The 24,564-nt window shown below is 51.9% G+C and overlaps 8 protein-coding genes across 10 annotated transcripts; 4 read left to right on the forward strand and 4 right to left on the reverse strand.

The window, feature by feature from the left end:
• Positions 1–24: 24 nt before the first annotated feature.
• Positions 25–1,916, reverse strand: PV05_10715. 2 transcript variants are annotated; one of them, XM_013454128.1, is made up of 6 exons: positions 1,488–1,916; positions 1,333–1,413; positions 1,155–1,268; positions 748–1,072; positions 455–626; positions 25–392 (listed from the first exon to the last, which is right to left on the reverse strand). In XM_013454128.1, exons 1-6 carry the CDS (start codon positions 1,689–1,691, stop codon positions 332–334), a joined length of 957 nt encoding a protein of 318 aa, XP_013309582.1. In that variant the 5' UTR covers positions 1,692–1,916; the 3' UTR covers positions 25–331. The 2 variants fall into 2 exon arrangements, with proteins under 2 accessions (XP_013309582.1, XP_013309581.1); XM_013454127.1 differs by having other exon boundaries at positions 25–626.
• A 422-nt stretch (positions 1,917–2,338) lies between these two features.
• PV05_10716 (uncharacterized protein) lies at positions 2,339–4,189 on the reverse strand. Its single transcript, XM_013454129.1, has one exon. The coding sequence runs from the start codon at positions 4,078–4,080 to the stop codon at positions 2,713–2,715; it is 1,368 nt and encodes a 455-aa protein (XP_013309583.1). The 5' UTR covers positions 4,081–4,189; the 3' UTR covers positions 2,339–2,712.
• Positions 4,190–6,051: 1,862 nt separating this feature from the next.
• Positions 6,052–10,648, forward strand: PV05_10717 (uncharacterized protein). Its single transcript, XM_013454130.1, has one exon. It carries the CDS (start codon positions 7,404–7,406, stop codon positions 9,636–9,638), a length of 2,235 nt encoding a protein of 744 aa, XP_013309584.1. The 5' UTR covers positions 6,052–7,403; the 3' UTR covers positions 9,639–10,648.
• A 36-nt stretch (positions 10,649–10,684) lies between these two features.
• On the reverse strand, positions 10,685–11,963 carry PV05_10718 (uncharacterized protein; the record flags this gene model as incomplete). The annotated part of the gene is made up of 1 exon (XM_013454131.1): positions 10,685–11,963. One exon carries the CDS (start codon positions 11,961–11,963, stop codon positions 10,962–10,964), a length of 1,002 nt encoding a protein of 333 aa, XP_013309585.1. The 3' UTR covers positions 10,685–10,961.
• Positions 11,964–12,931: 968 nt separating this feature from the next.
• Positions 12,932–16,075, forward strand: PV05_10719 (uncharacterized protein). Its single transcript, XM_013454132.1, has one exon. It carries the CDS (start codon positions 13,263–13,265, stop codon positions 15,735–15,737), a length of 2,475 nt encoding a protein of 824 aa, XP_013309586.1. The 5' UTR covers positions 12,932–13,262; the 3' UTR covers positions 15,738–16,075.
• Positions 16,076–18,202: 2,127 nt separating this feature from the next.
• On the forward strand, positions 18,203–19,072 carry PV05_10720 (uncharacterized protein; the record flags this gene model as incomplete). Its single annotated transcript, XM_013454133.1, has 1 exon — positions 18,203–19,072. The coding sequence occupies one exon, from the start codon at positions 18,203–18,205 to the stop codon at positions 19,070–19,072; it is 870 nt and encodes a 289-aa protein (XP_013309587.1).
• Positions 19,073–19,285: 213 nt separating this feature from the next.
• PV05_10721 lies at positions 19,286–21,199 on the reverse strand. 2 transcript variants are annotated; one of them, XM_013454134.1, is made up of 5 exons: positions 21,184–21,199; positions 21,084–21,127; positions 20,650–20,883; positions 19,972–20,529; positions 19,286–19,907 (listed from the first exon to the last, which is right to left on the reverse strand). In XM_013454134.1, the coding sequence occupies exons 4-5, from the start codon at positions 20,477–20,479 to the stop codon at positions 19,573–19,575; spliced, it is 843 nt and encodes a 280-aa protein (XP_013309588.1). In that variant the 5' UTR covers positions 20,480–20,529; positions 20,650–20,883; positions 21,084–21,127; positions 21,184–21,199; the 3' UTR covers positions 19,286–19,572. The 2 variants fall into 2 exon arrangements, with proteins under 2 accessions (XP_013309588.1, XP_013309589.1); XM_013454135.1 differs by lacking the exons at positions 21,084–21,127; positions 21,184–21,199 and adding an exon at positions 20,938–21,011.
• A 534-nt stretch (positions 21,200–21,733) lies between these two features.
• On the forward strand, positions 21,734–24,452 carry PV05_10722 (uncharacterized protein; the record flags this gene model as incomplete). Its single annotated transcript, XM_013454136.1, has 2 exons — positions 21,734–23,064; positions 23,633–24,452. The coding sequence occupies 2 exons, from the start codon at positions 21,734–21,736 to the stop codon at positions 24,450–24,452; spliced, it is 2,151 nt and encodes a 716-aa protein (XP_013309590.1).
• Between the last annotated feature and the right edge of the window lie 112 nt (positions 24,453–24,564).

Below are 24,564 nucleotides of genomic sequence, written 5' to 3' on the forward strand. Positions count from 1 at the left end.
ATTACGGGAAAGAGAGGGCAGCATGCCCCTCGTCAGCCTGTCGCAGGATATCGCGGGATACCGTTCGCCGATAGTAACAGGGAGTTTTGATCCAGAACACGATGGTTGATTTGATATCTCCTTCATTGCCATATTTGGGAGGATGAATACAACCACGCTGACTGATGATGCAAGGATTTATGAAAGGGACAGCATGGGTGAAGTTGAGCCTTTGTTCGGTGTGGCTGATAGTATCATGCTGACATTTGCTCATACTTCTTCTGATGCTACATGTGTTGCCCAAAGTCTTGTTTATAGGCGTACCGCGACATCCTTTTGGAAGGACCCGATGTCACCACAGCAGACACATCTTGTGGACGATCATTGAATACAGAAGTCGTAGATATGTCAAACTTTGAAAAACATTGATCAGCCAGACAATCGGACCAACAATATTGGCGGAGCCGTGTCTCACAATACTGGTTGCTTTCCCGCTGGAAAGAGGATTTTGTTCTTCAAGATGCCAATATTAGATATCTCGATCTCCACAACTTCTCCGTGATTCAAAAACCGCTTTGGCGCTCGAAAGGCTCCAACCCCAGAAGGAGTTCCTGTCATGACAGCCGTGTATGCTGGGATTGTCGTACCTGTCGTTAGAAGACCGTCTTCAGTCAGCATATTTTCGTGGACGTGAGACCTGACGACCTCCAAAAAAAAGAACACTTATCTCCATGTGCAAAAATGCAAAGTGACAGGATCCACACTCACTTTGACTCATGAAGCTCAAGATCTGTGCTGCCGAGAATACCATATCCTTCTTGATATCCGCGTCCTGCATGACCTCGCCATTGATTTTCGTCACAAGTCTCCATTCTCTTCCCTGCGTCAAAACCTCGGGGCTGACTAGGACGGGACCGATGGGAGCAAACTTGTCAAATGCCTTTGCGTAGAAAAATTGGCCTCCGTTCTGGGCTGGTAGCTGAAACACGCGACATGAGAGGTCATTGCCGATGGTGTAGCCGAGAATACAGGATTCTGCTTCATCTGCCGAGACGTCGCGACATTCTTTTGACGTAACGAACACCAGTTCTCCCTGCAGCCTCAATCGATAACATTCAGTAACTTTTCTCGGGGATACTTGGTTGTGGTTGTGGGAACAGCAGGAAGGGGCTTACCTCCCAATCGGGAAAGTTGGAGGTACAGTATCTGCTCATGTTGATGTCCTCGTCTGGTGATGCTAGTGCTGCAGCAGGCTTCGTCCATAATGGTGGATTGGTGGGAATGTTAAGCTGGAAAGCGGGGACAGAATCAGTCTCCTTCTCTCCCCTAAGATCAAGGCTGGTGTATCCATACATTTGCTTCTTTCGCATGACTTCTGTAATTCAGTCCCACGCAGTATATGGGCAAATCATGTCGAGGAATAGGCGCGAGGAGCTACAATTGCTCTAGTGGTTAGTACTGATCCCCCAGGACCTCAATTTCGACGGTCGGAAGGATAGACTCCGCACCTTTCCAATTACAGCGGTAACTTCGTTTTTGCCCTCGAGAAGATCCTGAAAGGACTCATATGCAGAGATGGAAGCCCCTTGCGCGGGAACATCGGAGACGGATCCTAGATCGGCGAAGAATCTCTTTTGTCCATCTTCTGATTCAAACGATACCAACCGTGAGAAATATTTCATCATGGTTGAAGAATATTGCAGTCTGAACATGCACAAAGAGCTGATGGTCACAAGCAGAAGTAGATGAGGAAAAGCGAAAGAAACATCATATCTTGCCGATCAGATTCACATGGTCTCCGGAGTTAGATACTAGTAAAACTCCACCCATGGCCGAGCTTTGCGGGGCTTATGCATGGTAGAGTCTTGACCGAATGCCTCGGCCTGGTTAGATTGGAAGTATCAGGCAAGCAGGGCAGTTGAAGGTGTGTAGGCACCTAGGTGGTAGGTATCACAGAGCGAGAGAACGTGTAACACCTGATAGCGAAGTGAGGTAGTTAGTAGGTCGCTTCACCTGCCATTCTTGCTCGGGCCGGAGTGTCGGAACCTTCCACGGCCGAGTTCAATCCTGACCACGTGACAAGCCCACTCACAAAAACATACCCCCCGAGACGTCGCAAAGGGTATCTTCATCGTTAATCTTCCTTCTTGAAAAGTTAGCTATCATGGACATATCTTCTCTACACATCTGATGGTTGATTTGTGTCTCCATGAAAGATCCCAGGCCGGCCTGCAACATCTTGCGCTGGCCCACAAACCGTGATTTCCTCATGTCCCGCATCCTTCCCACACGGCCAAATCAAGGCATGTGGCTCGATGACCGTCCAACCGAGAGTCTGTGATGAGACGTTAGATACTGCGTTGACCACGCCCCGTTCCTCTGAATATGCATCTAATCATGCAATATGTGAAAGAAGACCTGCGATATTCTATAACCAGGTATCATACACTCACTCATAGCTTCATTTCCATAGTCATAGTCATTAACCAATTCAGCCCGTCAGTTCTCGCAGACGTCAATCATTCCTTCATGTCGCATAAGAGCTTTTCCATACCCGTACACGCAAACATAAGGACCCAACAAGCCAAGTAGCAACGCCGAAACACCACCAGCGGACCCGACATTGAGTCTGAGCTATCTCGATCAACCGAAACAAGTCATCAACACCGAAAGATTCGCGGAATGAGTATGTCGCATCTGTGGAGAACCATCTCTTCTTGCCACCATAACTTCTCAACACTCTTGCTTAAATCGCAAAACTGCCCTGACCAATTTGCCCACCACGCCGAACCTAGGTTTCCTTTTCTTCTCACTTCTCCCGGATTTGAACGAAACACCACTGATTCTCTTTCTCTTCCGCATCGTTGGAAATGGTATCGCCATTGGCGGCTGAGCGTGGACTTCACTCGCAAGATAGATGTTCATTGGCGATGCTGGCAAGGGCCCATCCAGTTCTGCACTGATCGTTCTCCGCCTACCGCTCTTTGGGAAAGGAAGACATGGTGAATGCGCAGTGTATTTCGCCAGCGTGCGCTTCTCGCCTGAGCCCTTCTTCACTTTGCTGGTACTCGCAGCGTCGACGTTAACGATATCGCCCGGCTGCGTGGGTTGGACTTGGATGGGAAGTTCAGGTAGCGGCCTGTCCTTAAAGGACGCCGGACATGTTGCGTATTTCAGAGCGTCATGTTTGTCCTTCGATGTTGGTTGCCGGTACACTTCTGGTTTTGGACTCGAGATGCTATCTTCGACCGTAGAGTATTTCAATGCTGCCACATCCTGTTTGTGGCTGGACGTCGCGGTCCTCTTTGCCGAGCCGACATCCGCAATAAATCGTTCCGCAGCACGAAGATCGGCGAGGCTTTTCTTGACCCGAGCCATCCGGGACGGGCCTCGTCGACCGTCGTCATCGTCCCATTCGATGTAGGATACTTCAGGTGGAGATGCTGCAAGTTGGGGGAGTTGCATTTCGACACTTCTTGGATTATTATGCATGCTTTCGCCAGCGAAAGCAATGTCAGCAGACACTCGACGACTTGTCTCCCCTTGTGTTGGTTCAGGGCTTGAGTGACCGAGTGCATTGTTATTCGGCTCGATCGTGGCGGTCTTAGCGATCGCCATCTTTGTGCCAGGCTCCAAGCTAGAAGGGAGAGTGGGGCTAGTCAAAGATACCGTAGCTGAAGCGGCAGCACCATTCATTTGTCCAGGCAGGGAGTATGTTGAATAGTGTGAATGAGTCAAAGACGGTACTGGTACTGGTGTTGTCGTTCGTGTGGCCGGGAAAGAAGGCGAGTCCGAAAGGAAGGAAGCCTTTTCTAGCTGAGAACATAACTGGTTCACTTGTCTTGGGCCGAACCTTGCATCTAGCGTTGGGGGAAGCCGACACTCCATACTGGCCTTCGGTACTGATGGTTCGCGGTGGTTGAAGAGTGGCGCTGGTGGGAGCAAGCTTGGAGATCGACTCTGTGATTGATCTGAGATCCAATCACCAAAGTGCACAATAGTAGCAACAGAATCGCGACAGCCGGAACAGTCATCGATAGTGAGACCTCCTAAACCGAACGCTGATGGAGATTTGGGTGTCGACGGCCACAGGCCTAGCATTTCTTCCAAACGGAGAGACGGCGATGGTACTCGAGGTAAAAGGAGCGACTCATAGGAAGCTGTATTCGAAAAGCTGTAGAGATTTGAGCAAAAGGAAGTATCATCTGAAATACTCTTGCTCAACAATGCAAAGTCTGGGGGTTCGGGAAGCCCCTCGGGTTCTGCTGTTGTCGGCGGCGTACGAGGCATTTTCCTAAATTCTCGAGGTAAAAAGTGGTACTCTTTGGGCATGTGCTCAGGAGGCCAGTCCGGCAAACGCAGCACAAGATGTAAACAATGGAGAGACGCAGTCCTTTTCTAGACCGATCAGGGAGCCAAAGCTACTTGAAATATTCAGGGAAGTATTCAATGTTTACCTTCGGAAAGCAGATGTGGAAATTGTATCGGAGCAAGAGAGCACACCAATATATGAACAATCCGCTGAAACCTTGAGGGGTTGGTTAGTGTGGCTTTGCACTGTCAACCGCAGCTGGCCGATCTTGCAGCAAGACAGATTTCGTACTCCCAAATCTCGCCAACTTGCCAGTGACTGATGCAAGATCAAGGGTTTGCTGCAGGGCGCAACAAGAGGGCTCCCGGGGAAGTCTGGGATGGCAGTTCCATCAGCATGTAAGCACGGATTAGGCCGTGGAGTGGGCACTTGTGCATCAAGCCACCCCGAAAGAGCACAGGCCGTGGTCATCCTCATGACACAGAGGTCTCGAGGTGTGCCTCGTGTATGTAGTAACGTTGGCTGGTCAGTTGGCAAGGGGTCCGGGCGCTGCTGTGAGGGGAGCAAACGAGGAGGTCCTCACCACCATCGAAAGGTGGAAGGCGGGTTGCAAGTACAAACTGCAGCTTGCAGGATGTGGAAAACGTGGCTTGCGCAGATCGCTATTGATTCTCTGAGTAGTGGCCATCAATCGATCGAAGTAGGTCCACTCGGAAGTGAAATGATGGCGTCAATGACTGCGCGCCGCATGGCGAAGGGGTACACCAGGTGTGGAGGGAATATGGCTGTAATGAGTACGATATCAAGGGTTGACAGGAGTGGACAGGCTAGGCATCCATCCATTCCCAAGGCGTCGGGTCTTTGCTATATGAGATTCCAATCGGGCGGCACGGCAGCCACATAGACACTTGAGGGATTTCCTCTTCCCTAATCATCGACCTGCCGCCAACGAATATCAAACAATCGCGAACCCAACGGAGAGCAGTCTCGAGTATCAGACGAAGACATACATGTCAATGTCTCCGACAAAGCACTTACAGACAGGGAATGCCAGCACTGGATCAAACTTGACACCTGACACTTGCAGACAGGAATAGGAAGCGCACAGCGACCCTGAAATGGATCGCAAGATATCCGACGACTCCGCTCAAACGAGATGGCGCTACTCGGAACCTCGCGAGCCTCGAAAGGAAAAACAAGGCATGAACAAGAAATCCTAGGGATCCCTGTCTGGTGCAAATCAGGTCATGGTTGGCGCTCGGCCTCGACACGACAAGCAATGGAAGACTTGGAGGTCAAAATAGATCGAGACTACTCCGTGAGAGACGAGACAAAGCTGCAAGACTGCATCGGTAATATCGGATCTGCGCGGTCTCATCCTGGACCAGGGAGTCAAACAAGGACTCCATCGCAGCATTGTGGCTATCGGAACTGCTGATTCGTGAAAAAGGGCGAGATCTTGAACCAATCCGATGGCCAATGCAGCTCCCAAGCAGTCAAATGCAGGTTGAAGGGTCAGACATTCGGTGCCTGGTTCCTGGATGGCAAGGATGGTGTGAAGCAGCAAACGAGCTGCGGAGGAGTCCAGGCTTTTCTTCTCTAGATGATATATTCCCTTTGCATCTTGTTTGATGGTGAGCGAGAAGTTGCAAGATCGCCAGCAGGCTGAGTTCGGCAATGGACAGATTAACAGGGGTAGTTTCCAAGGATGAGGCGTCGATGGGCGATGACGAGAATGGAGAGATGCCAACTCATCGCCAGTCTCTGCCTCTGCTGGTGTTCACTAGACCAAGTCGCCGTGTGTCCGATACCAGCCTCCTCAATATTCCCATCGCCACCAACCTACCGAAGCCTCGAATGGAAATCCGTCCATGTCGATGAGATGCGAATCTGGCCATGGCAAGCAGTTTGACGAGCAAGATCTACTCTAGCTCTCCCGTTAATCTTTCTTGCCTGGGTCCGGCTCCGCCTCGACTTCGACCGCCGGTAGCAATCCTCCCGAGTCTGCGCCATATACGATCCGCCAACCTTTGAGAATGTGATATTCCGTCCTCACAAATGCACTCTGACATACAGATAGAACATTACGAGTCGAATATCAATCATATCCCCGTCATATACGTCGCTCTGCAGCTTTGACATTGTCAAGCTCTCCGCAAAAAGGCTCGTGCGAAGGTCGGAGCTTCCATGCGACACTTCCACGTTGATTCTGCCGCACCCACCACATTGTGAACCTATCTGCCTCACCAACACCACATTTACACCCATAATTTTTATTTGGCCGCGCGAAGCCCTTTTCATGCATCAACACAAACACTTCAGATTACCCAGAGGCGTCGAGACACGAGTGCGCCGCGCCAGTTGTCGCGCGCACTCAAGCGAAACCCAACCTCCGTGATTTTGACCACCACCGCAGGCATTGGACCAGCCACGCACTAATTACAACACCTTTCGCTCTCACCAGGTCAATGTTACTGCTCAAGGTCCCTGACACCTTGCTTCAGCTCTCCTTAGCCCACTCCCATCGCTAGGGTCTGTGAGCACGCTGTCTCCCAGCTCCCAGGACTGAGGATCCCCTACCTACCATCGTGCGCTCCGAAGCGCACTCACCGCATTGTTCCAAGATCCCACCATCCCTCCAAATTCACTACCAGTCGAAGTGTCTCGGTCCGAGTATCCTCGCTTTGACGACCTTTACGAGTACTACGACCCTGAACGAGAACCTTTGCCCCAACGCCAGCAACTAATACTCACACCTGCCTCGCAACGGCGACCCCAATCCTCCCCTTCCAGCGGTGTCCGATCTCTGAGAAGGACTCCAAGGTTGCAAGAGAGACGGGCTGGTCAGGCTGCAGTAAGAAGATCTGAGCCTCCGAGTCCAACTCCAGAGGCTCGTCCTGTTACACCTCCGAGCGGTTTTGACCAGTCGGGGTCTACCAGTCCACAAAACTACCAACGGCTGGTAGAGAACGAGTCATACTGGCCCGTAAGGACAACTTGTATCTCCAGACACACCCACGACGCTATTCTCTTTGCCTTAGAGGCTATCAGACGAGGTAGTGGGGTAAATGCGCACCCACTGACTCCGGATCTGCTTGAAGAACAGGCTCGGATGTCAGATCTGGTAAGGGGCAATCCGCCCGGTGCCACTGCGCGAACACAAAATGGAGGAGCACCACGTACGACTGCAGCTACCGACACCGGGCCAACTTCGACCGAACAACCACCTCGATACCGTACTCCTACAGATGTCATGCGGGAGAGAAGAAGACGGGAAGCTCTCAAGGCTGAGGAGGCGGCGGCCAAGCAACGTCAAGAGGAAGAGAGAAGGATGCAGCAGGAAGAACAAATTGTTGGCGTTGGGGGAGAACAACGGCCACGACCAAGTGCCAGAACATCAACGGGCAGGCCGCAGCCGACGCAGACTTATAATATAGGTGGACCGCCTGCACAAGTATCTGCCAGTGCCGCTCGCCGGCAAGAGAATATCCCTCCCGCTCAGCCGGGTCCATCGAGAACGGCACAAGCTCCTGCTCAAGTTGGAGGAAGAGAGCCTCGGCTCTCCGCGACCACACAGCGAAATCGTACAGAAGCTTTGGAGCAGCTCAACTATCCAGCAACAGCCAGACCTGCAGTACCTGAACAAACACCTCGACCGACACAGCAACCGCAACAACCCAGACCGCAAGCTCAACCTCAATCGCAGCCTCAGGCAGGAGGTCAAGCTGGTCCACAACCGGGAGCCCAAGCCTCCGGAGCAGGCGGCCGAAGTCGATTTCCCAACGCTTTTGAGAGATGGGAAGACCTGTCAGCGCATTGGGAAGGCATTGTCTCGTCATTTATTCACCGTTTACAAAATAATGCCGACGAATTAGCCGGGAAACCACTAGACAAACAAATGGCTCGGCAGATCGACGACTTGTCTGCTGCAGGGGCAAATCTGTTTCATGCTGTAGTAGAGTTGCAACGCCTGAGAGCATCCTCGGAGCGGAAATTCCAGCGCTGGTTTTTCGAGACTCGGCATGACCAAGAACAAGCTCAAGAAAGAATAGCGGAGCTCGAACGTCAACTTCGTGTGGAGAGGGAAGCTCAGACAGCCAGCTCCACATCCATCGAAGCGGTCCGTGCGGAAAAGAACCGAGCCGAAGAACTGGTAAAGGAGATGCGACGAGAACTTCAAATCAGCAAAGAAGAAGCTCGCCGTGCTTGGGAAGAGTTGGGCAGACGAGAGCAAGAAGAGCGCGAGAGGACTATTGCTCTGAGGAGTGGAGAGCGGACTCTCATTGGCGGCGTCGAAGTTGTTCCCATGCAAGGTCTCCCGAGTAGACAAGTGAGCTCAGCTCAGCGACCACAGACGAGGGAAGGGCCTACAGCTGGTGCTGGCCCCTCGATGTTATCCGGTCAACAACCATCAGCGACCCAACGAGCGCGGTCTCAGAGTCAAACGACAAGTACTTCCTTGGACTCTCCCGGTGAAGAAAGTCGGCAATTCACCTATCAGCCTGAGACAGGTGTTTCTCCTACAGTGACCGACCCGTTTACTGAATCATCGCGCCAACGCGAAGGACAGCCACAGACTCAAATACCCCGCGAGCCAGACACGCAGTTCTACACCACTCCACCCCGCCCAGCACAAACCCACACCAGTGCTGCCGCAATTGCGGCCAGTCGTGCTGCAACGAGTGCCACCCAAGACCTCCGCTATTACCAGAGCCCTACCACGAATTCCCAGATGCCTGGCACACTGCCCGCTCCGACGCGCCAAGGCACCGGAGGTACTGAACGATCGTACATTCCGTCCAGTGCATCGGCCGCCTCCGAGGAGGAATATCACATCAATCCGGACGGCAGCTACACGCGCGACGCTCAGGGCCGCCGCATCCCCTACCACCAAGCCATCGGTCCGTCTGCGCTGCAAGGAGAAATCAGCGACGACGAAGGGGAGGAGGGCGAATACTCCGAGGAAGACGATGACGATCACGCAGCTGACATTGAGCGCGAGAGGATGTACGCTGCCCAGTACCGTCCTCAACCTTCGCAGCAACAGGGCGCAAACATCCCACGAACAACATCGGGCCCACTGCCTCCGATCCCGCAAGGCCGTATGGCCGAGTATGAAGGCCAGGGCTACGGAGCCGAGCCGCCGCCCATCGTGACGCAAGCCCAAACAGCATGGGAGAACATCCAAGCCACACCACATCGACATCCGACCAGATTGAGCGATATCATCGAAGAGACGACACAGCGCACGAGTCCGAGCCGCACGAGCTATGCCTCTGGCACAGGACCCTTGCCTGGCCACGGAGAAGGAAGTGGTGGTGCTGGGAACACGTCCTCAAGGCGATGAACAGTCAACGTCATTCCCATCTGGATTCTTTCAGCGACCAGCTTATGTCTCCCTCATGACGCGAGTATTTTGGCACCCTAAGAGCCCGCTTATTGTCGAAAGCAAGGGTCCGAACAGCAGAAGAACTAAGCCCTCTTGACCGGCACGCGATTTCGACCGTGACTGGTGACGCTGTGTTTGGGGAGTGCTAGTAAAATTCGCGGACCTTTGCCTTTTCTGTTGTTGCTGTACGGTTCATTCAAAATTCACCTCACCGATCCCATTCCGACGTTGATGTTCGTCTAAGGGGCGAATCGACACAGCTCTACTGTTCTATTCCATGGCAAAAACCCGCGACGCGACCGCTGCTTGCTCAAAGTCGCATCACTGCGAGCGCCAATCAACGAAAGGCAAACCCCTTGTACAAATTTTTGTCAGAATACTGAGGTACCAACCTATCTACCCCAATTTTGTACATACACAAAAGGCCTGAATTAGGGCGAGATTCAAAAGTGCACAAGAGGAGAAGTCCGTTCAGTGATACCTGTCGACCAGCTTCGTTTCTTCTGAGAATTACACCACCAACAAGAATTTCAGCAAGCGCAGAGGTGGAGGAAGAGGTGAGGGTGGGGAATTGACCCCGGCGCACTCGCTCATCCAACTGTTCAGTCATGAAATGTGTGGACAGGCTAGGCTCTGATCTTAATGTTTTGGAGAGGGAAAAAGGGATTTCGGCCTGGCATTGGCATTCTGAAAAAAAGGCGGCGGCAAAAGCCCGTTGAATGTGGAAACAGCATCTTTCTTTTATTGCTTCGAGTTGACCTGTGTTAGATTCTGTTTGAGTCTGTGTTGAACATAGCAAGCGACGGCGTAAACGGACGGAGAAGTCTCGATCTCGAAGCTGAGTTTTGAGGCCGGTTCGAAAATTGATGGTCGAGTTCTACCACTGGCAGGGGCTTGGGTTGTAGACGTTTCCCCTCTAGGATACTTATTGTCTTGACTTGAGCAATACTAATTTCCATTTGTCTCCGGTTCAATCTCATTTTGTTCTCATGTTATGTCAATTAGGCCTATGGACTTTTGTTGCCCGTTTCTCAATGTTTTCAGCACGCTGATCCATCACAGTTCATCTCCAGGGTCAAGACATTGTCTGGTCAAAAGGATCCGAGTCGTAGCCAACCGAATCTCACAAACCTCTTCCCAACTCATTGATCCTAGAGTCCCCCAATTCAACAGGCATGTAGGCTGACCCAATCGAATGGTATGCAGGAGGGGTAGGTTCCGATGTTCGTCTCTTATGATAGTACAGTAACCCATTTGCATTCTTCAAACAGCCTCCTCAGCTCATTTCAATCCAGCATTCGGACTCCATGCGTTTGGGTTGGACTCGATAGTAGGCGGGGTGTTGCACCAGCAAGTCAGGCTGAATGGGTTGAAGACAGCTGGTTTGTTGTCATTATTGTAACACGTCATGGCCTTGCAAGCCGCCTCAGTCATGGTTGCAGTGTTGATGTCAGGTGCTGTAATGCCTCTTGAAGAAAGTTCCATCTCTTTGTCTGCGCCATTGAAAATGCACCCGCAGTAGCCATCGGTACTCTTGATGACATGCATATGGTAAAATGGACAAGGTTTGTCGCATTGAATGCCGAAAATTTGGCGCCTCTCTGGTTGCACGTATTCCAGGGTGTTTGCTGCGCTACGTTTTGCCCTCCCAACAGTCAGTGTGACAATGCTCAATGCTGTGCTCTGGGTCGTGTTCATCTGGTCGATATCGATCACCGTGTTGCTACCAGTCAATGAGTAAATGGTGCCGTCTGAAAGCTTCTGTATCCAGTAGGTAATCACATTGGGGATGTACATGTTGACAGCTATGCACTGGCAGTCGGCGACCTGGACCTGGGGCTGGCCCTGCCCCTGTTGGACTACCTTTGGCACAATAGCAATTTTCGGCTCAGGGTCAAGTCCAATGCCACTGCAGGGAAGTGAAGCACTTGCATTGACCACAAGAGTATCCGCAACAAGTCCCTTCAACTGCATGTAGATTCGCAACACATTTTCCCTGAAGTAAGGTATGATGGAGCTGACTGTTGCAGTGTTCTGTGGTTGAACGCTCAATGATTGATTGAGTAGCTCTGGAGTGATGTCTTGCTTTGGAGGGGGGATGAACGTCGGGATCGCAGAGTAGACGGGTGTGGCGGAGCTTGTTGGTGCTTGACGGGGTCGTAGGTCATTCACCTCCGTCTCTTTTACACCCTGACTGTTCAATCGTACATGCGGGAACTTCTCCACCTCGTCATTCTGCAGATGCTCCAGGACCTCATTCTGGAGGTTGAACCATTGCTCCATTGTTCCACAGTAGCAGCGGCGCCCCAAGACTGAGTAGAACGGTTCGGTAGGGTGTGGACAATCTAACTCTTCACATGGATGTGTGAACTTTGACAGGCTCTAATTAGTAGGTTGTCACGCTGTTGGTCATGTTTCACTCACCAGTTTGTTGGCCTTGTCTGGACAACGGCAGGAGCGTAAGTATCCGTCAAAGATCGCGTCTCCGAAAAGACATTGCTTGAAGGTGCACAAGTGTTGGGCCAGGCTCAAAATACCGACATTGTTGGCTAGATCGGCAAACGCATCGATCTTTGTCGGTCTTGATGCCACGAACGCAACCGACAGCAAGGCAAGTAAGATGATCGTCGCGTATCTCATCTTGTCATCTAGAGACGAAAGGATGCTAAGCGAGAGAAAGAGTGATCGCGGCAACGATACAAGCTAGGTTGTTACAAGGGTGAAAGAATGGTGAGTAGTTGGTACAGGTGAGTTGAGGTGCGACAAAGATGAGCAGTTAGCGCAGAACGAGATACCGCACCTCTCAAGAATGTCGCCATTTCCGATGCGGCAGCACTGCCAGCTGTCGATGTGGAAGCCGCCATGGGATTTCCTGCTGTGAATACTGCTTGGGTGTGAAGTTACCTGGAGACCGCCTACCAAAACGAGCCGGGAAAGGCGGTGACGCAGGAAACCTCCCCGGGCTCGCAGTAGCAAGGTTTTGAGGGTAGAAGAGACCTGACATGCTCAATCTTTACGATTTCAGGCAGTTCCATGCATTTCTTTAGACTTGCAACGTGTTTATAGAATTGATTAGAGGACGATGTTTGTGTATGTTTATCATGAGGTCGATGCGGAAGACTGCAAGGCTGCACTAATCCTGTTCAAGATGACAAGGCTGCGGGGTTTCAGCCTCACTAGCCTTGGCTTGGCAGGCGCAGGGCTCATTCCCTGCCCATCAACACCATGATCTCCATTTGACAGGTTTATCAATCGCCACCATCTCGTACCTGGACTCAGCCCGCTGGCGTTCATCTATCTTACATCCAATCCAAGTTTCCCACTCCGACCAACCTGTTTCTCGATGATGTGTTTGACCCTCGTTGCTCCATCTACTAATGCAGTGGCTGGGGTCTATCATTGGCGTCCGCCTGCTCCCAACCTCCATCGTCAACCCAGCCTCATCTTCAATCCTATCATGTCTTATTCTCCGAAGCCTCTCTGACCATGCCTTCCATGTCTCCTCCACTCTCGTCACCGTGCGTCTTTTGCTGAACATTGGTTTTGCCTTTATGCATTGATGTTTTCTTGAACAAAATACTAATGAACCTGCCCGAACACGCTCTACTTTCAACAGTCAAAAGCACAACTCCTCAGTATCAGCGAACCCAGTCTCTAGAATCCTCTGCTGCTACTCAAGAATACTTCTCTGATTATGCTTCCGACCCCGGCAGTCAAAAATCCGACGACTCCAAGGCAAGCTATGAGACACCTCCGTCCCGAATATCCACACCACTTGTACAGCAAAACCCCATTGATTCCGAGATGACCCTTCCTTCGAGGCCTGGCGCAGTCCAGCCGGCACCCCTCAACATTCGACGCGATCAGAACAATGGACCGTCGACCGTGCGAATGCTTTCGAGCTTCGATGAAATGAGCCCTCCTACACCCGGAGTTGACGACACACCATACATAAGATTTGCGATTGAACAATTGACAAGAGATGAGGACGTCTTGGGGCGTGGGAGACATAGTACTGCGTCAGCATTGCAGGAAACTTTGTCCCCAGTCTTCCCGCAAGTTGAGTCGGAAGACGAAAGCCCTCATACTCCTACACCATTTCCACCACCACCGACTCCACCACAACACCCTCCATCGCCACAGCCTGTGCCTCCGGTGCAGAGAAAGCCCGTCACGCAGGAGGTCATGATTCCTGTCGATTTGTCGAAGGACCTAAGATCGCAGCTTGGCTTTGTACCAAGACCTTTACGACTTCCCATTTTGATACTTTTTCTATTCCTTTGCCTATTAATGATCGCCGGTTTAATATTCAGCCTCGTCTTCATTTCGAGCAACCACGGACTCTTCGACTACGACGGAAACGCAACGCCGCGATACTTTGTCTTTCAATACCTCCCGCAACTCCTCGGTATCATCCTGATCCTGTGGCTTTTCGTCATCGAAGCCACAGTGTACAGATGCTTACCATATTTCTGCATGGCTCCGGGAAATCGCAATCCTTGGGTGCTGCAGGAAATGCGCATCGTTCCAGCCAACTATATCCTTCCGGACTTGACCTTCTTCCGAACAGGCGAGAAAATGCTGGGTGTGGCGTTCCTCATCTTCTGGCTGAGTAACTTCACTGTGCCTCTTCTCAGCTGTCTGTACCAAACTCAATGGATCACGAATGATGGCCCTGCACGCTTTCGCTGGACGACTGTCAGGGGTGTGGGTTGGACTTTGGTCTCACTGTACGGTCTGCTCTGCGCAGCAATCATATACTGTATGCTCCGCTTCCGACGATGGAACTCCGGCCTCCTGTGGGATCCACGGTCTGTCGCTGACCTCATCTGTCTTTTCCGCCGGTCAAATGTCGTCTCCGATTTTGAGCAGACCGAGGTCTCTCAGGAGCCGAACCGGCAAATGGCGCCTCGAACTTGCCGTTTGGGCTTCTGGACTACCTCTGAAAGATCCGATGTCTTCCACGCCGTGGGCGAGGAGTATGCCCCGATAAAGCGCCTTTCATTGCAACAATCCCGACAGACCGAGAAAGTGTCTGGCGGCCCTCTTCATCCGAATCAAGCGGTGGATGTCGAAGCTCAACAACGCCTTTCTTACGGTTCTGCATTCTCACGGAACATCCACTCGCCTTATGTGCGTTATCGCTGGACGGTCTGGTTTCTCCGAGACTCTGCTGTCCTGGCATGGATCATTGCAGCGCTTATCCTGGTGATTGCTTTTCTGGTTGTTAGTTTCGTCAACCGTGCCGTCCAGAATGGTTTCGAGCCCCTCATTCCCTCGCTTACACGTTCGGGAGGTTTCTCTCCTGCCGACTTCCTATACAGCTTCCTCCCGTCCCTTCTCGGCATGGTCCTTTTCCTTGCATGGCAACCGATCGCCATGTATTTCCGGGCCGTGCAACCGTTCTGCAATCTCTCTCGACCAACTGGAGCTGATGCCCGACACTCACTATTACTGTCATATCCAGCTCACGGTCCGATTACTGTCATTGTGAAGGCGCTACGTAACGGCGACTACAAGGTCGCCTACATCAGCTTCATCTCACTCCTCTCCCTGTCGATACCAGTCCTCGCAGGCGGTGTCTTTACAGCTCAATTCTTCTCGGCGGAGGATCGGGTCGGGATGGTTGCCAGTATGCCTGGATACATTGCCTTGTGTGTCCTTGTCACCATCTACGCGTTGTCCTATTTGATCATCTGGCCTACCAGGAAACGCTATCTACCACACAACATCAACACCGTTGCAGCCTTGATGAGTTGGCTCTATGCAAGCCCGCTGCTCGGCGATACCGCTTTGCAGAATATCCGCACAAAAAATGACTTAGTCGAAAGACTCATGGGCTCATCATCTCCTACAACGCTGACAGGCGACGTCTCTGGTAACGAAGAAGGCGCAACGAAGAAGCGCTTCCGACGTACCGCCCGCTACAGTGGGCAAAATGCGCCACGCTTCGCGTTCGGTATATTTATGGGCAGAGACGGCAAGGAGCACCTTGGCATTGATCGGTTGCAAAGACCTGGGAGCAGGGAGATGCTCGTCGTGCCTGATTCAGGGTGATTCACGACAAACTACTCGAGAAGGGACCCACGACCCTTTGTACATTCACGATTGCTTCCGCATTACCATTCTTATGATCACGAATTTTGAGCGTACGACATTTGATGCTTAGAGGGGGCTGTGGTCTCTTGATAGGCCGTTGGCTACATACTTATGGCGCAATGGAAACACATGCATCATGGAAGCACCAAGGAGAGACGAAAATGCTGGACGGGTACTAGAGGGCAGATTTATACCAAATGTACAGAGCAGCAACATCTGCTTTCAAGAAAAGCTTTGCGATAGCTAATTGATAATGACTATGTCACCCGACTTGGGGAGACAATCACCTATACGAATTCAAGTTCCACCTCTGAAACGCCGTGCGCTTTCTTCGATCATTTAGTTAGTCTTACCACTGACTTCCATATCCAGACGAGGATGTCGGGAGAGGAAGAAGGCTGGGACCAGCACGATGACCTGGAGGCTCGCAAATCTGGGCTATAGTCTCTTACGACCTTCTGGAGGCGTCCGTTTGTATTCCGACGTTTCTAGGTTGTCATCTCATGCAGGAAAGAGCGAACGGGCGATACTGGAAAAAGCCTCCAGCTCAGCCTCACCAGCCATGTGTCAGTGTAACATGTCGACGCAGCCTCATTGAAGCCCTTCTGGTGTGCTACACATTTTCTCGGCGAGTTGATAGTCTGTCGTGTCCTCAATGGCGATGACTGGCAAAAGTGGCGGTGAACCTTGGAAGACACCCGATTCAAGCAGAAGGCGGATCCATGATGCGAGGAAGATGGTTGCCAGATTCTGCCTTACGATGTTATGCATGGTTATGGCACAGCCCGTCCACACACGGCTACTTGCGGCATTCATTGTATTGTACCCTGCTCGGCTAACTTGCACCGACATACACCTCTACACGAGTTTTTCAGCCAGCCACTGTGTCGAACCGTCCCTTGCTCAACATCAGCCGACATTGCAAAAAACCCTTTGTCGGCACCATTGGTCTTACGGCTCGCGGACCTTCTCTGCAGCCTACAATCATTCTATTGGCAGATTCTTGACTGACGTTTACCGGTCTCTTGTCGATCCCTTGAGCAAGCTGGCAATTTCTCGCGACGACGGAAGATGAGGGAAGTCCCGCAACCCTGATATATCTCGTATCCAAATGGCAAAATCACTGCAAGGCACCCTGGTTGCCTTCCGACACAATGAGAAGGCTAACCATCCCCCGTGAGCATCCTCGTTTGCCAATTCTCCTACCACCTCCTGTCGGCCACCAAAGAGCAGGCGCCTACCAGCGCCTTTCGATGACTGACTTCCGGCGTTGGATGACTACCAGTCGTCCATCAACAATACAAGGATCTACAACCTTTTTGCTTGCGACATCAACTACTGATTCCCACCTGACACATCCTGGTTGAAACGCACGTTATCCCTAAACATGCGACCCAAGACTTACCTAGGGACGGGGATACTCATTTCCAGAGAAAGACCTCCAAGCCCAAGAAAGCTTGACGGCCCTTTGTGGTCACATGTCGCGGTAAGCGCAGATATATCTGCCCTTGCAAGGCGTTGCAATATGCAATATGCAACGGGAACTTTTTCGTATCAAAGACAGGGGTAAATATGTCTGCCTGAGGCAGCACAGCCTTGTCTTGTTGCAAGCCACCTCGCACCCGTCTTGTCTCTCGTGACCTTTCATGGGGCGCTCAACTAAATAGCAGGGATTGTGACAAAACCTAAATTCACAGTGTGCATGGACTGCAGCAATGTCTTGCCTCACTTTGAGCCAAATGACTGCCTCGACCGACCCGAGGGGCTCAAGATCTCTTTGTTTCCGAATGCATCATGCATATGAACCACAAGGCACGCAAACTATAGTTCATGCACCCGCCTGTTTTGCAGGACGGAGCATGCGTTTCCACGAACAGGCAACAATCTGCATGCAATCTTGCAGGGCGCAGTCCCGGTTTCTTCCTGACTGGGCTATACAAAAGTGCTTAATGACGAGCATACGTTGTGTGACTAAAAGATATGACATTGCCTTTGTTCAATTTCAGATCTCTTTTTATCCCCCATCCACAACGCCATTTGTTTGCATACATTGTTGCTTTCAAGACTTGACCACAGGTCGCTACCATCTTCACCACTCTATACATACGCCTTCTGCGTGGCGGCCATTTGCTGGGAGGTATCGTTTTGCGGTCTCCATTTTCCAGAACGACCTGCAACCAATTCGAGCATCGCGCCTCTTCTGGACCTCCATCATCAGCTACGAGGGAAAGGATAACATACAGGAGTAACGACTGCCTCGAATCTGCCGGTCCTCCTCTTCCTGCCACTGCGTTTCCAGCAGATCAGGCCCACCACACCAAGCTCGGCACAGAAGACTCAACTTTATAATCACCAAGGAGCTTACTTAAGATTGTCAGCCCTCTCGATTCGGCCCTGCTCTCGATACCACCGGCCCTCCCGCAATGTGTTTCCTACACCGCACCTTCTTTCTCTGCCCGCGCTGCGAAGCACGCATCTATGAAGGCCCTGTCAGCCGCGAACGCTGCGACGAAGCCCAGTTGAGACGGCGTATTTGCGCTCTTCTCCAGCCAGGCTCCGACGATTTACGTGGAGCAGCAGACCTCTGTGATGAGTGCCGTAACGATGATTACAACAACCTTCATGGGCCTGAGACTCAACCCCGACCTCGACCTCGACCACAGCCTGAGCGGGTAGCAGGTGGCCATCAGCCACCGTCCGATGTATCGGATGATCTACCCTTACCCCCTGACAGGCCCGTCAGGCCTCTGGATGAAGGCAATTATCATCCTCATCAACGCGAGCCTCGACGTGGGCGTGAGCAACCACCTAGACCCAGACCCAGACCCCAAGATCATGGGGCAAAGTACGATGACGAAACGATCTCCCTCGAATCACTGAGCGTCCGTGATCCACACGAGCGTGACTATGAGCATGAGCCCGAACAGCGCGGCAACGACAACAACAACAACAACAACCGCGGTAGACAACAGCGTGGGCGCGATCACGAGCGTGACCGCGAGCAGGAGTGGGATCGGCGCAGAAACCCTCCTGTCGTCGAGTCGACGTGGAAACCATCGAAGAACCACAACCACAACATCCCCGGCCGTTCCTGGACGGACTCGCAGCCTCCTTCTTATTACTCAGGATCGATCTCGACGGGCCGCAGTCGCGAAGGTCGTGGCCCCTTGGGAATTATCCGTACAAGGGATGAAGATGGCCATTCGGAGATCTCGTTCCCTTTGCTACGGCCGGGGTCCAAAGTCAAGAAGGATGGGAGTGGGAGGCTCGTGCAAGAGCGGCGGAAATGGTGAATGAACGATCAGGACGGGCTTGGCTTGGGCTGGCCTGTGGTCGTATCGGGTCGAGGGTGGGCTCTGATTCGGATCGAGCGGTGGGCTGGCCACACGCTGGCCTCCGAGAGGAAACATGCTCAAAGGATCAAAGGCATGGATGGTCTGATCGACTTGTCCGATGTTGTGCTTCTATGGAGTTTTGCGGCGTGTAAGAACATGGCGGACAGCGATTCGAGGGTTTCAATTTCGATTTTCTTCTCTTGTGTTATTGGAGGAACGATACGGATATCGACAGCATGTTTTGATGATTACTGCCAGATATACCCCAGCTCAAGACTTTGACGTGCTTTCGCTGTCGGCGTCGCTCAGCCTTTCTCATGACGTTGACTGACATCATCACATCACCTTTGCAATTTGACACGCTCCACAACTATCCGTCCCATTAATGCTGCGGAGAGCCGATGTCCATCTCACCAGAAAACCTCCTAAGAAACCTCACAAGAAACCTCACAAACTTACTAGTCGAGCACGGCATTATCGGCGCCCTCAGCATCGTGTTGTTGGTCGTCGCCGAGATGATCATCACCGTCGTCGTGGTCCATAGCCTCAACGTCGAGCATGAGGTTATCTTCCTTCCACAACATGACATCGGCGACTGGAAAGCCCTGAACAGGTTCGACTGGCTCAACTTTGTACATCCAGCAGTCCGTTTCCCATGCTTCTTTCTCTGCTGTTGCTGTCTCTGACTCTCCTTCGGCAATGGGTTCCCCTTCACTTGCACGGAGACGCGAGAGTGCATGATCGTCCATTTCATCGGCCTCCATGAACGTTCCCTCGTTATCGCGGAAATAGACTTGTTAGAGTCAGCTTTGTACTCCACCCAAGTCTCCGTGCGGCAGATCTCTGTCATGACTTACGAGCGCGAGCTTCACTGTTCTGCATTTCCAGCTTTTTCATCCACCAAGCACCGACTATCAACGACTTTCCAATGATCTTGAATGCTTGCTTCGAATAGTACCCATCGAGCCCAGGAATATGCTCAGCCCATGCATTTGTTGTGTCGCTTTCGACACGGACGATGTCTCCCAAGCGGAACGCCGATTCGAAGTCGTCGTATTCCACTGGCATGTCGTTCTCGTCGTCGCTCTCATAGTCATCTTCCTTCGGCTCGTGATAGGAGTCCCAGAGGGAGTCGAAATGAGAGGAGAGGGCCTTGATAATTAGTTCGTAAGGCACACCTGGGTGATCATCGTGGCTGCAATAGCTTCGCTTTGGACCTTGAAGATTTGGTAGGGTCGTGGGGTGAGAAAGGGGGGTATTTTCGGAGGCTTGTTCGGTGTTTGTTGGTGGTGTGGCGGGACGAGTGGTGCCTCCTCCTAAAGAGAACCCGTCTTGTGCCATGTCCAAAGTGGGCGCCACGATCATTGTGGGTGGAGCCAGAGCGGCTACGCTTGAACGTGGTGCGAAATTTGTGCCTGAGAGAATATGAAGATCAGCTCAAGAGGTTCTGAAATCGCCTACCAAGGGCAAGGTGGTGGTTGAACTTGTTGGGAATGCCGTGCTGAGAAAGAGATGTTTTGAAAACAATCACTGACAGTGAATGCTCAGAGTGCCTGTCCACCGCCTTCACTGGCAGGCGCTTCTGATGTTCAAGTCCGTAGTAGCTGCCTCAGTCCCATGTCCTGCCAAGCTCTGGCACTGATACCTACTATGCCAATAAGACTTACGTGTCAAACTGTCACTACTGAGCACCTTCTGCGCAGTTTGCCGGTGGTTGTGTGCTCGAGGATAGGATTCGACAGAAGTACAGAGGTGGTGGGCCCTGCGGACTTGGGTAAGGTCAGTCACAGTACACCAAGTCAGTAGTAGGCTCAAGACCCTACGGTCGGCGGGTGAAAGTCCAGAGAGCGGCTGACCGAAGGTGGTTTCGTCCACAAGATGATGCAGAGAATACTCCTGTCCACCTTCTTTTATGCTGATATCTGCAAGCAGTTGCTCACTCTCAGGCTGCACGGAAGATGTGACGTACAATTGAAGCGCCAGCGATGTCCCTGTCTCACGACCTTGCCGATACTGGTAAGGTCCGAGTTAGCCGTGGATGCATTCTCAAGAAGCCGCTGAAAGTGTACCTTGCCGAATTTGGTCCAAAAAAGGCGGAGTCATTGCTGGCTTCGAGCTATCACAGTAGAAGGCCTGCTGCAGGACCGCATGTCAAGAGACGCTTCTGCAAGTCCTGTCACGTGACGGTTGATGATGCGGATTGTAAGATATTTTGAGAGCGACTAACACCTTGACATTGAGCTCGTCGGTGTGATTGCGCCACGGGCCAATGGTCTCGACCAGACCGCAGCCTGCTGAAGTTTGTTCCAACCCCTGGTCGGCGGAATTGGAGCCAATCAATACACAGCCTTGCGACATGGTATGTACGCCAAAACGGCCCCCAACGAGCGGCTTTTGGCAGGACGCAGGCAGCTGTCGGTGGTGCTGGAGTCCAAGCCTCTCTGCTCCTTTCCTGTTTGTTCAATTGCGTCATAAGCTGTATATAAGTAGGTTGAGAGAGGAAGTAAGAGCAGGAGCTTGGACACCACACCTTTTGAGCCCTTTCGTGGTTCGGAAGCGGCCGTAAAACGTAGGGGCGTCCCTCCTCTTTCGACCAAAAGGGAGATAGTCACTCTCACAATGGTGGGACTTCCGAATGTTGAGGATTTCCCTTCATGGCATGATTTTGAGCCTTGTGACGACAAATTTACCTGCATTTATTACCTTGTTGACCAAGGGCGGAGATGCCGCCGTACTATCAATAAAAATGATCGTTTCGAAGCCTCCTCCCTACACAAGAAAGCCTTGGAAGCCCCGTCTGCCCAGGACTTCTCTGGCCTTTTATCGAACCTGGCCGAGTTGAGCTGTTGCAAGCAAAACCATCGCAAGCTTGTCCAAGGGTCCCGTATCCAGGAGCGGCTTTGCCTGAGATGGCAGAAGGAAATCCAGGACGGAGATCGAGTCAAATTTCGAGATCAAGAAGATAAGGATATATCAGTCTTGCGGCCCAGTGTCGGGACGAACAGTCGCAGCATTTGTCGACCACAGACTTCTGAGAACATTCCGAGATACAACTTGAGACCAGGGAGCTCCAGAACCTGTGAAAAGCCCAAATTGGCCACTGCTGAGGAAGTCCTTCCCGTGTCCGAGTTCGTGGCTCACGTCAAAAGCCCAGATCAGACATTCGTGTCAACTCTCCTTCGACCTTTGGGCCTCGGAAAGGCTTCGAAGCCGAATAGTAGCGCCACACCAGAATGGCAGAAGTCGGGCTCCATATATTGTTTCAGTCGAGCATCAAGTCCCGGTATGGTCAAGATTGGTTACACAACCGGTCCAGTGTGGGTGCGTCTGAGCCGGTGGAAGACAACATGCCACTATCAACCTCTACTGAAGTTCTTCGTCGAGGATGTTCCTCATGTGAAGCGTGCTGAGCTCCTGATACACTTCGAGCTGCTGAAACATTGGCGGAGAGAAAGAATGTGTAAGTATTGTCTCGCACGACATCAAGAGTGGTTTGAGGTAGATGCAGCGGTAGCCGAGACGGCGATCAAAAACGTCACAACCTGGATGAAAGTCGCGAGGCCTTATGATGAGGACGGCTTCCTTAGCCAGAAATGGAGGAAGATCATCCGCAACCTGGAAAAACAGGGCATTCAAGTGACTTCTCAACGCTTGCTGGAGGCATTTTATGGGTTGGAAGAGAAGTCAGAACAAGTCAGCAACAGCCAGCAGTCGACCAATGCGCAGATCAAGGACGAGTCAGAAGGTATGGCACGTCCAAGTATGGCAACTTTCAGTACGAAGCTCGATGACAAGGTGGTGGCTTACATTGCGGAACTTGTCTCACTCCTGCGCTCGGATCAAGTTATCCAGCCGCGGAGTTCATCCAGGACTGATAACACCCTGTCAACTGTCTGTCATGATACTCTGCACAGTGGCTCGTTATCACGACCACAAATTGTGGTTTCGGGGTGAGGTTTTCGATATGGGAAAAGCGCAATCGGAGTCGAAGGGCATATTGTTATTGTCGATATCATCAATTTTTCATTCAGGGTTGTTGGGCGGATCATAAGACCTTGTAATAGTACTACGGCCGAGTAGATACACCATTGTCCTCTTCTTTGCTCCGGGCACCACCGGCACGGCACATATGGAATGTTTTTGGCCTCCTGGACCTCCCCTCATTCATGATACCTCATCCAGGTCACCCAACATGCTATTTGTTCGTTCTTTGTCCTTCAGAGTGTTGCACAGTACATTACATTACTGCTGTCCAGTGTAGGACCTTTCGTCACACGGCTAGAGAGACGCGGATAGCCCTGTTCAGCAGATGACTTCTCCCACCTTGTACATTCCTCTCACCTTCGTGGCCAGTACTATCTTCTATTCCTGTCTGTATGCACTCACCAGTCCACTTTCTTCCTCGCCACGATACAGCAGTGTAGCGTCTCCCGCCGTCCGACTAGCTGCGAGGAGAGAAGCCGCACAATTCGTACACTGCGCCTTGACGACTATTTTAGTCATCATATGTCTCCGAAGGGAGCTGAACGAAGTCTACCCGGCCAGCACTGAAGTTGGAAGACACGAAGATGGCACTACGGGACCGAAGGACTCCCGACTCCCGCTCATCACGCATACTTCAGCCTTCGCCAATGCGCTGACGACGCTTGAATTGGCCTGGCTCATCGCCGATACTTGCATTCTTCTGCACACCCAACGCGCGTGCAGAACGTCGACGACGTCGGCTTTCAACCAGTGTCCGGTGTCATCCACTTCAAGTTCTTCTACTCCCGCCCAACCACGAAAGTCATCCATCAGTCAGAGTACAAATTCTACACCCAGGACGCCCCTGAATTATCCTCACCTTTACATCCACCACGCCATACTTATCTCTCTGCTCCTCTGGCTGCAGTACAAGCTGCTTTCAAACCCGGGACAGGGCGTCGGCATCTTAATCATCATATCCTTCTTGCTGATGAACGCGTCCTCGCCCTTCGGAACGCTGAGATGGTTCCTGCTGAACTTCGCGGCCACAGAAAGCTCGAGTGGAAAGTCTAAGTCTCAACCGGTGGCGACGACTCCTGAAAGAGACGCACACGCGACAATAGCGCTCCGGGCAGCGACGTGTGCGTATCTACTCATTTTCGCCATCTGTCGGATCGGGCTGTTCTACCTGATCATGAAGATATGGGCGGATATGCAGGGCATCGGTGTCTTCCGAGCCTGGCGAGAGTTGCGTTGGCAGTGCAACATGGGATTCACGGCCATGGTGATCATCAACACGTTGTGGTGGGTTACTGGTACGGTGAAATTCTTACGCCAAGAGATACGAGCCGTTGGAAAGTCGAAACAGTCGTGATCACTCGCCAGCGCTGAATAGCAATGAAGAGGTTGCCCTGCTGGTTCAATTTGGTTGTCGTTGACTTTGACTGTTATCTCAATATATAAAAACTGATACGTAGAAAGCCCTA

Source organism: Exophiala xenobiotica (assembly GCF_000835505.1).
Source record: "Exophiala xenobiotica strain CBS 118157 unplaced genomic scaffold supercont1.7, whole genome shotgun sequence".
Classification (NCBI taxonomy): Eukaryota; Fungi; Ascomycota; class Eurotiomycetes; order Chaetothyriales; family Herpotrichiellaceae; genus Exophiala; species Exophiala xenobiotica.

What these genes read in the sequence shown, in the direction of transcription:
- PV05_10719 (XM_013454132.1), top strand. Translation starts at nt 13,263, where the DNA reads ATGAACCTGCCCGAACACGCTCTACTTTCAACAGTCAAAAGCACAACT.
- PV05_10715 (XM_013454128.1), bottom strand. Translation starts at nt 1,691, where the DNA reads ATGTTCAGACTGCAATATTCTTCAACCATGATGAAATATTTCTCACGG. An exon ending in CCAACTTTCCCGATTGGGAG is followed by an intron (nt 1,073 to 1,154) that starts GTAAGCCCCTTC and finishes TTGAGGCTGCAG; the next exon opens with GGAGAACTGGTGTTCGTTAC. An exon ending in GCGGGAAAGCAACCAGTATT is followed by an intron (nt 393 to 454) that starts GTGAGACACGGC and finishes TGTTTTTCAAAG; the next exon opens with TTTGACATATCTACGACTTC.
- PV05_10721 (XM_013454134.1), bottom strand. Translation starts at nt 20,479, where the DNA reads ATGATCGTGGCGCCCACTTTGGACATGGCACAAGACGGGTTCTCTTTA. An exon ending in GAACAGTGAAGCTCGCGCTC is followed by an intron (nt 19,908 to 19,971) that starts GTAAGTCATGAC and finishes GACTCTAACAAG; the next exon opens with TCTATTTCCGCGATAACGAG.
- PV05_10716 (XM_013454129.1), bottom strand. Translation starts at nt 4,080, where the DNA reads ATGCTAGGCCTGTGGCCGTCGACACCCAAATCTCCATCAGCGTTCGGT.
- PV05_10717 (XM_013454130.1), top strand. Translation starts at nt 7,404, where the DNA reads ATGTCAGATCTGGTAAGGGGCAATCCGCCCGGTGCCACTGCGCGAACA.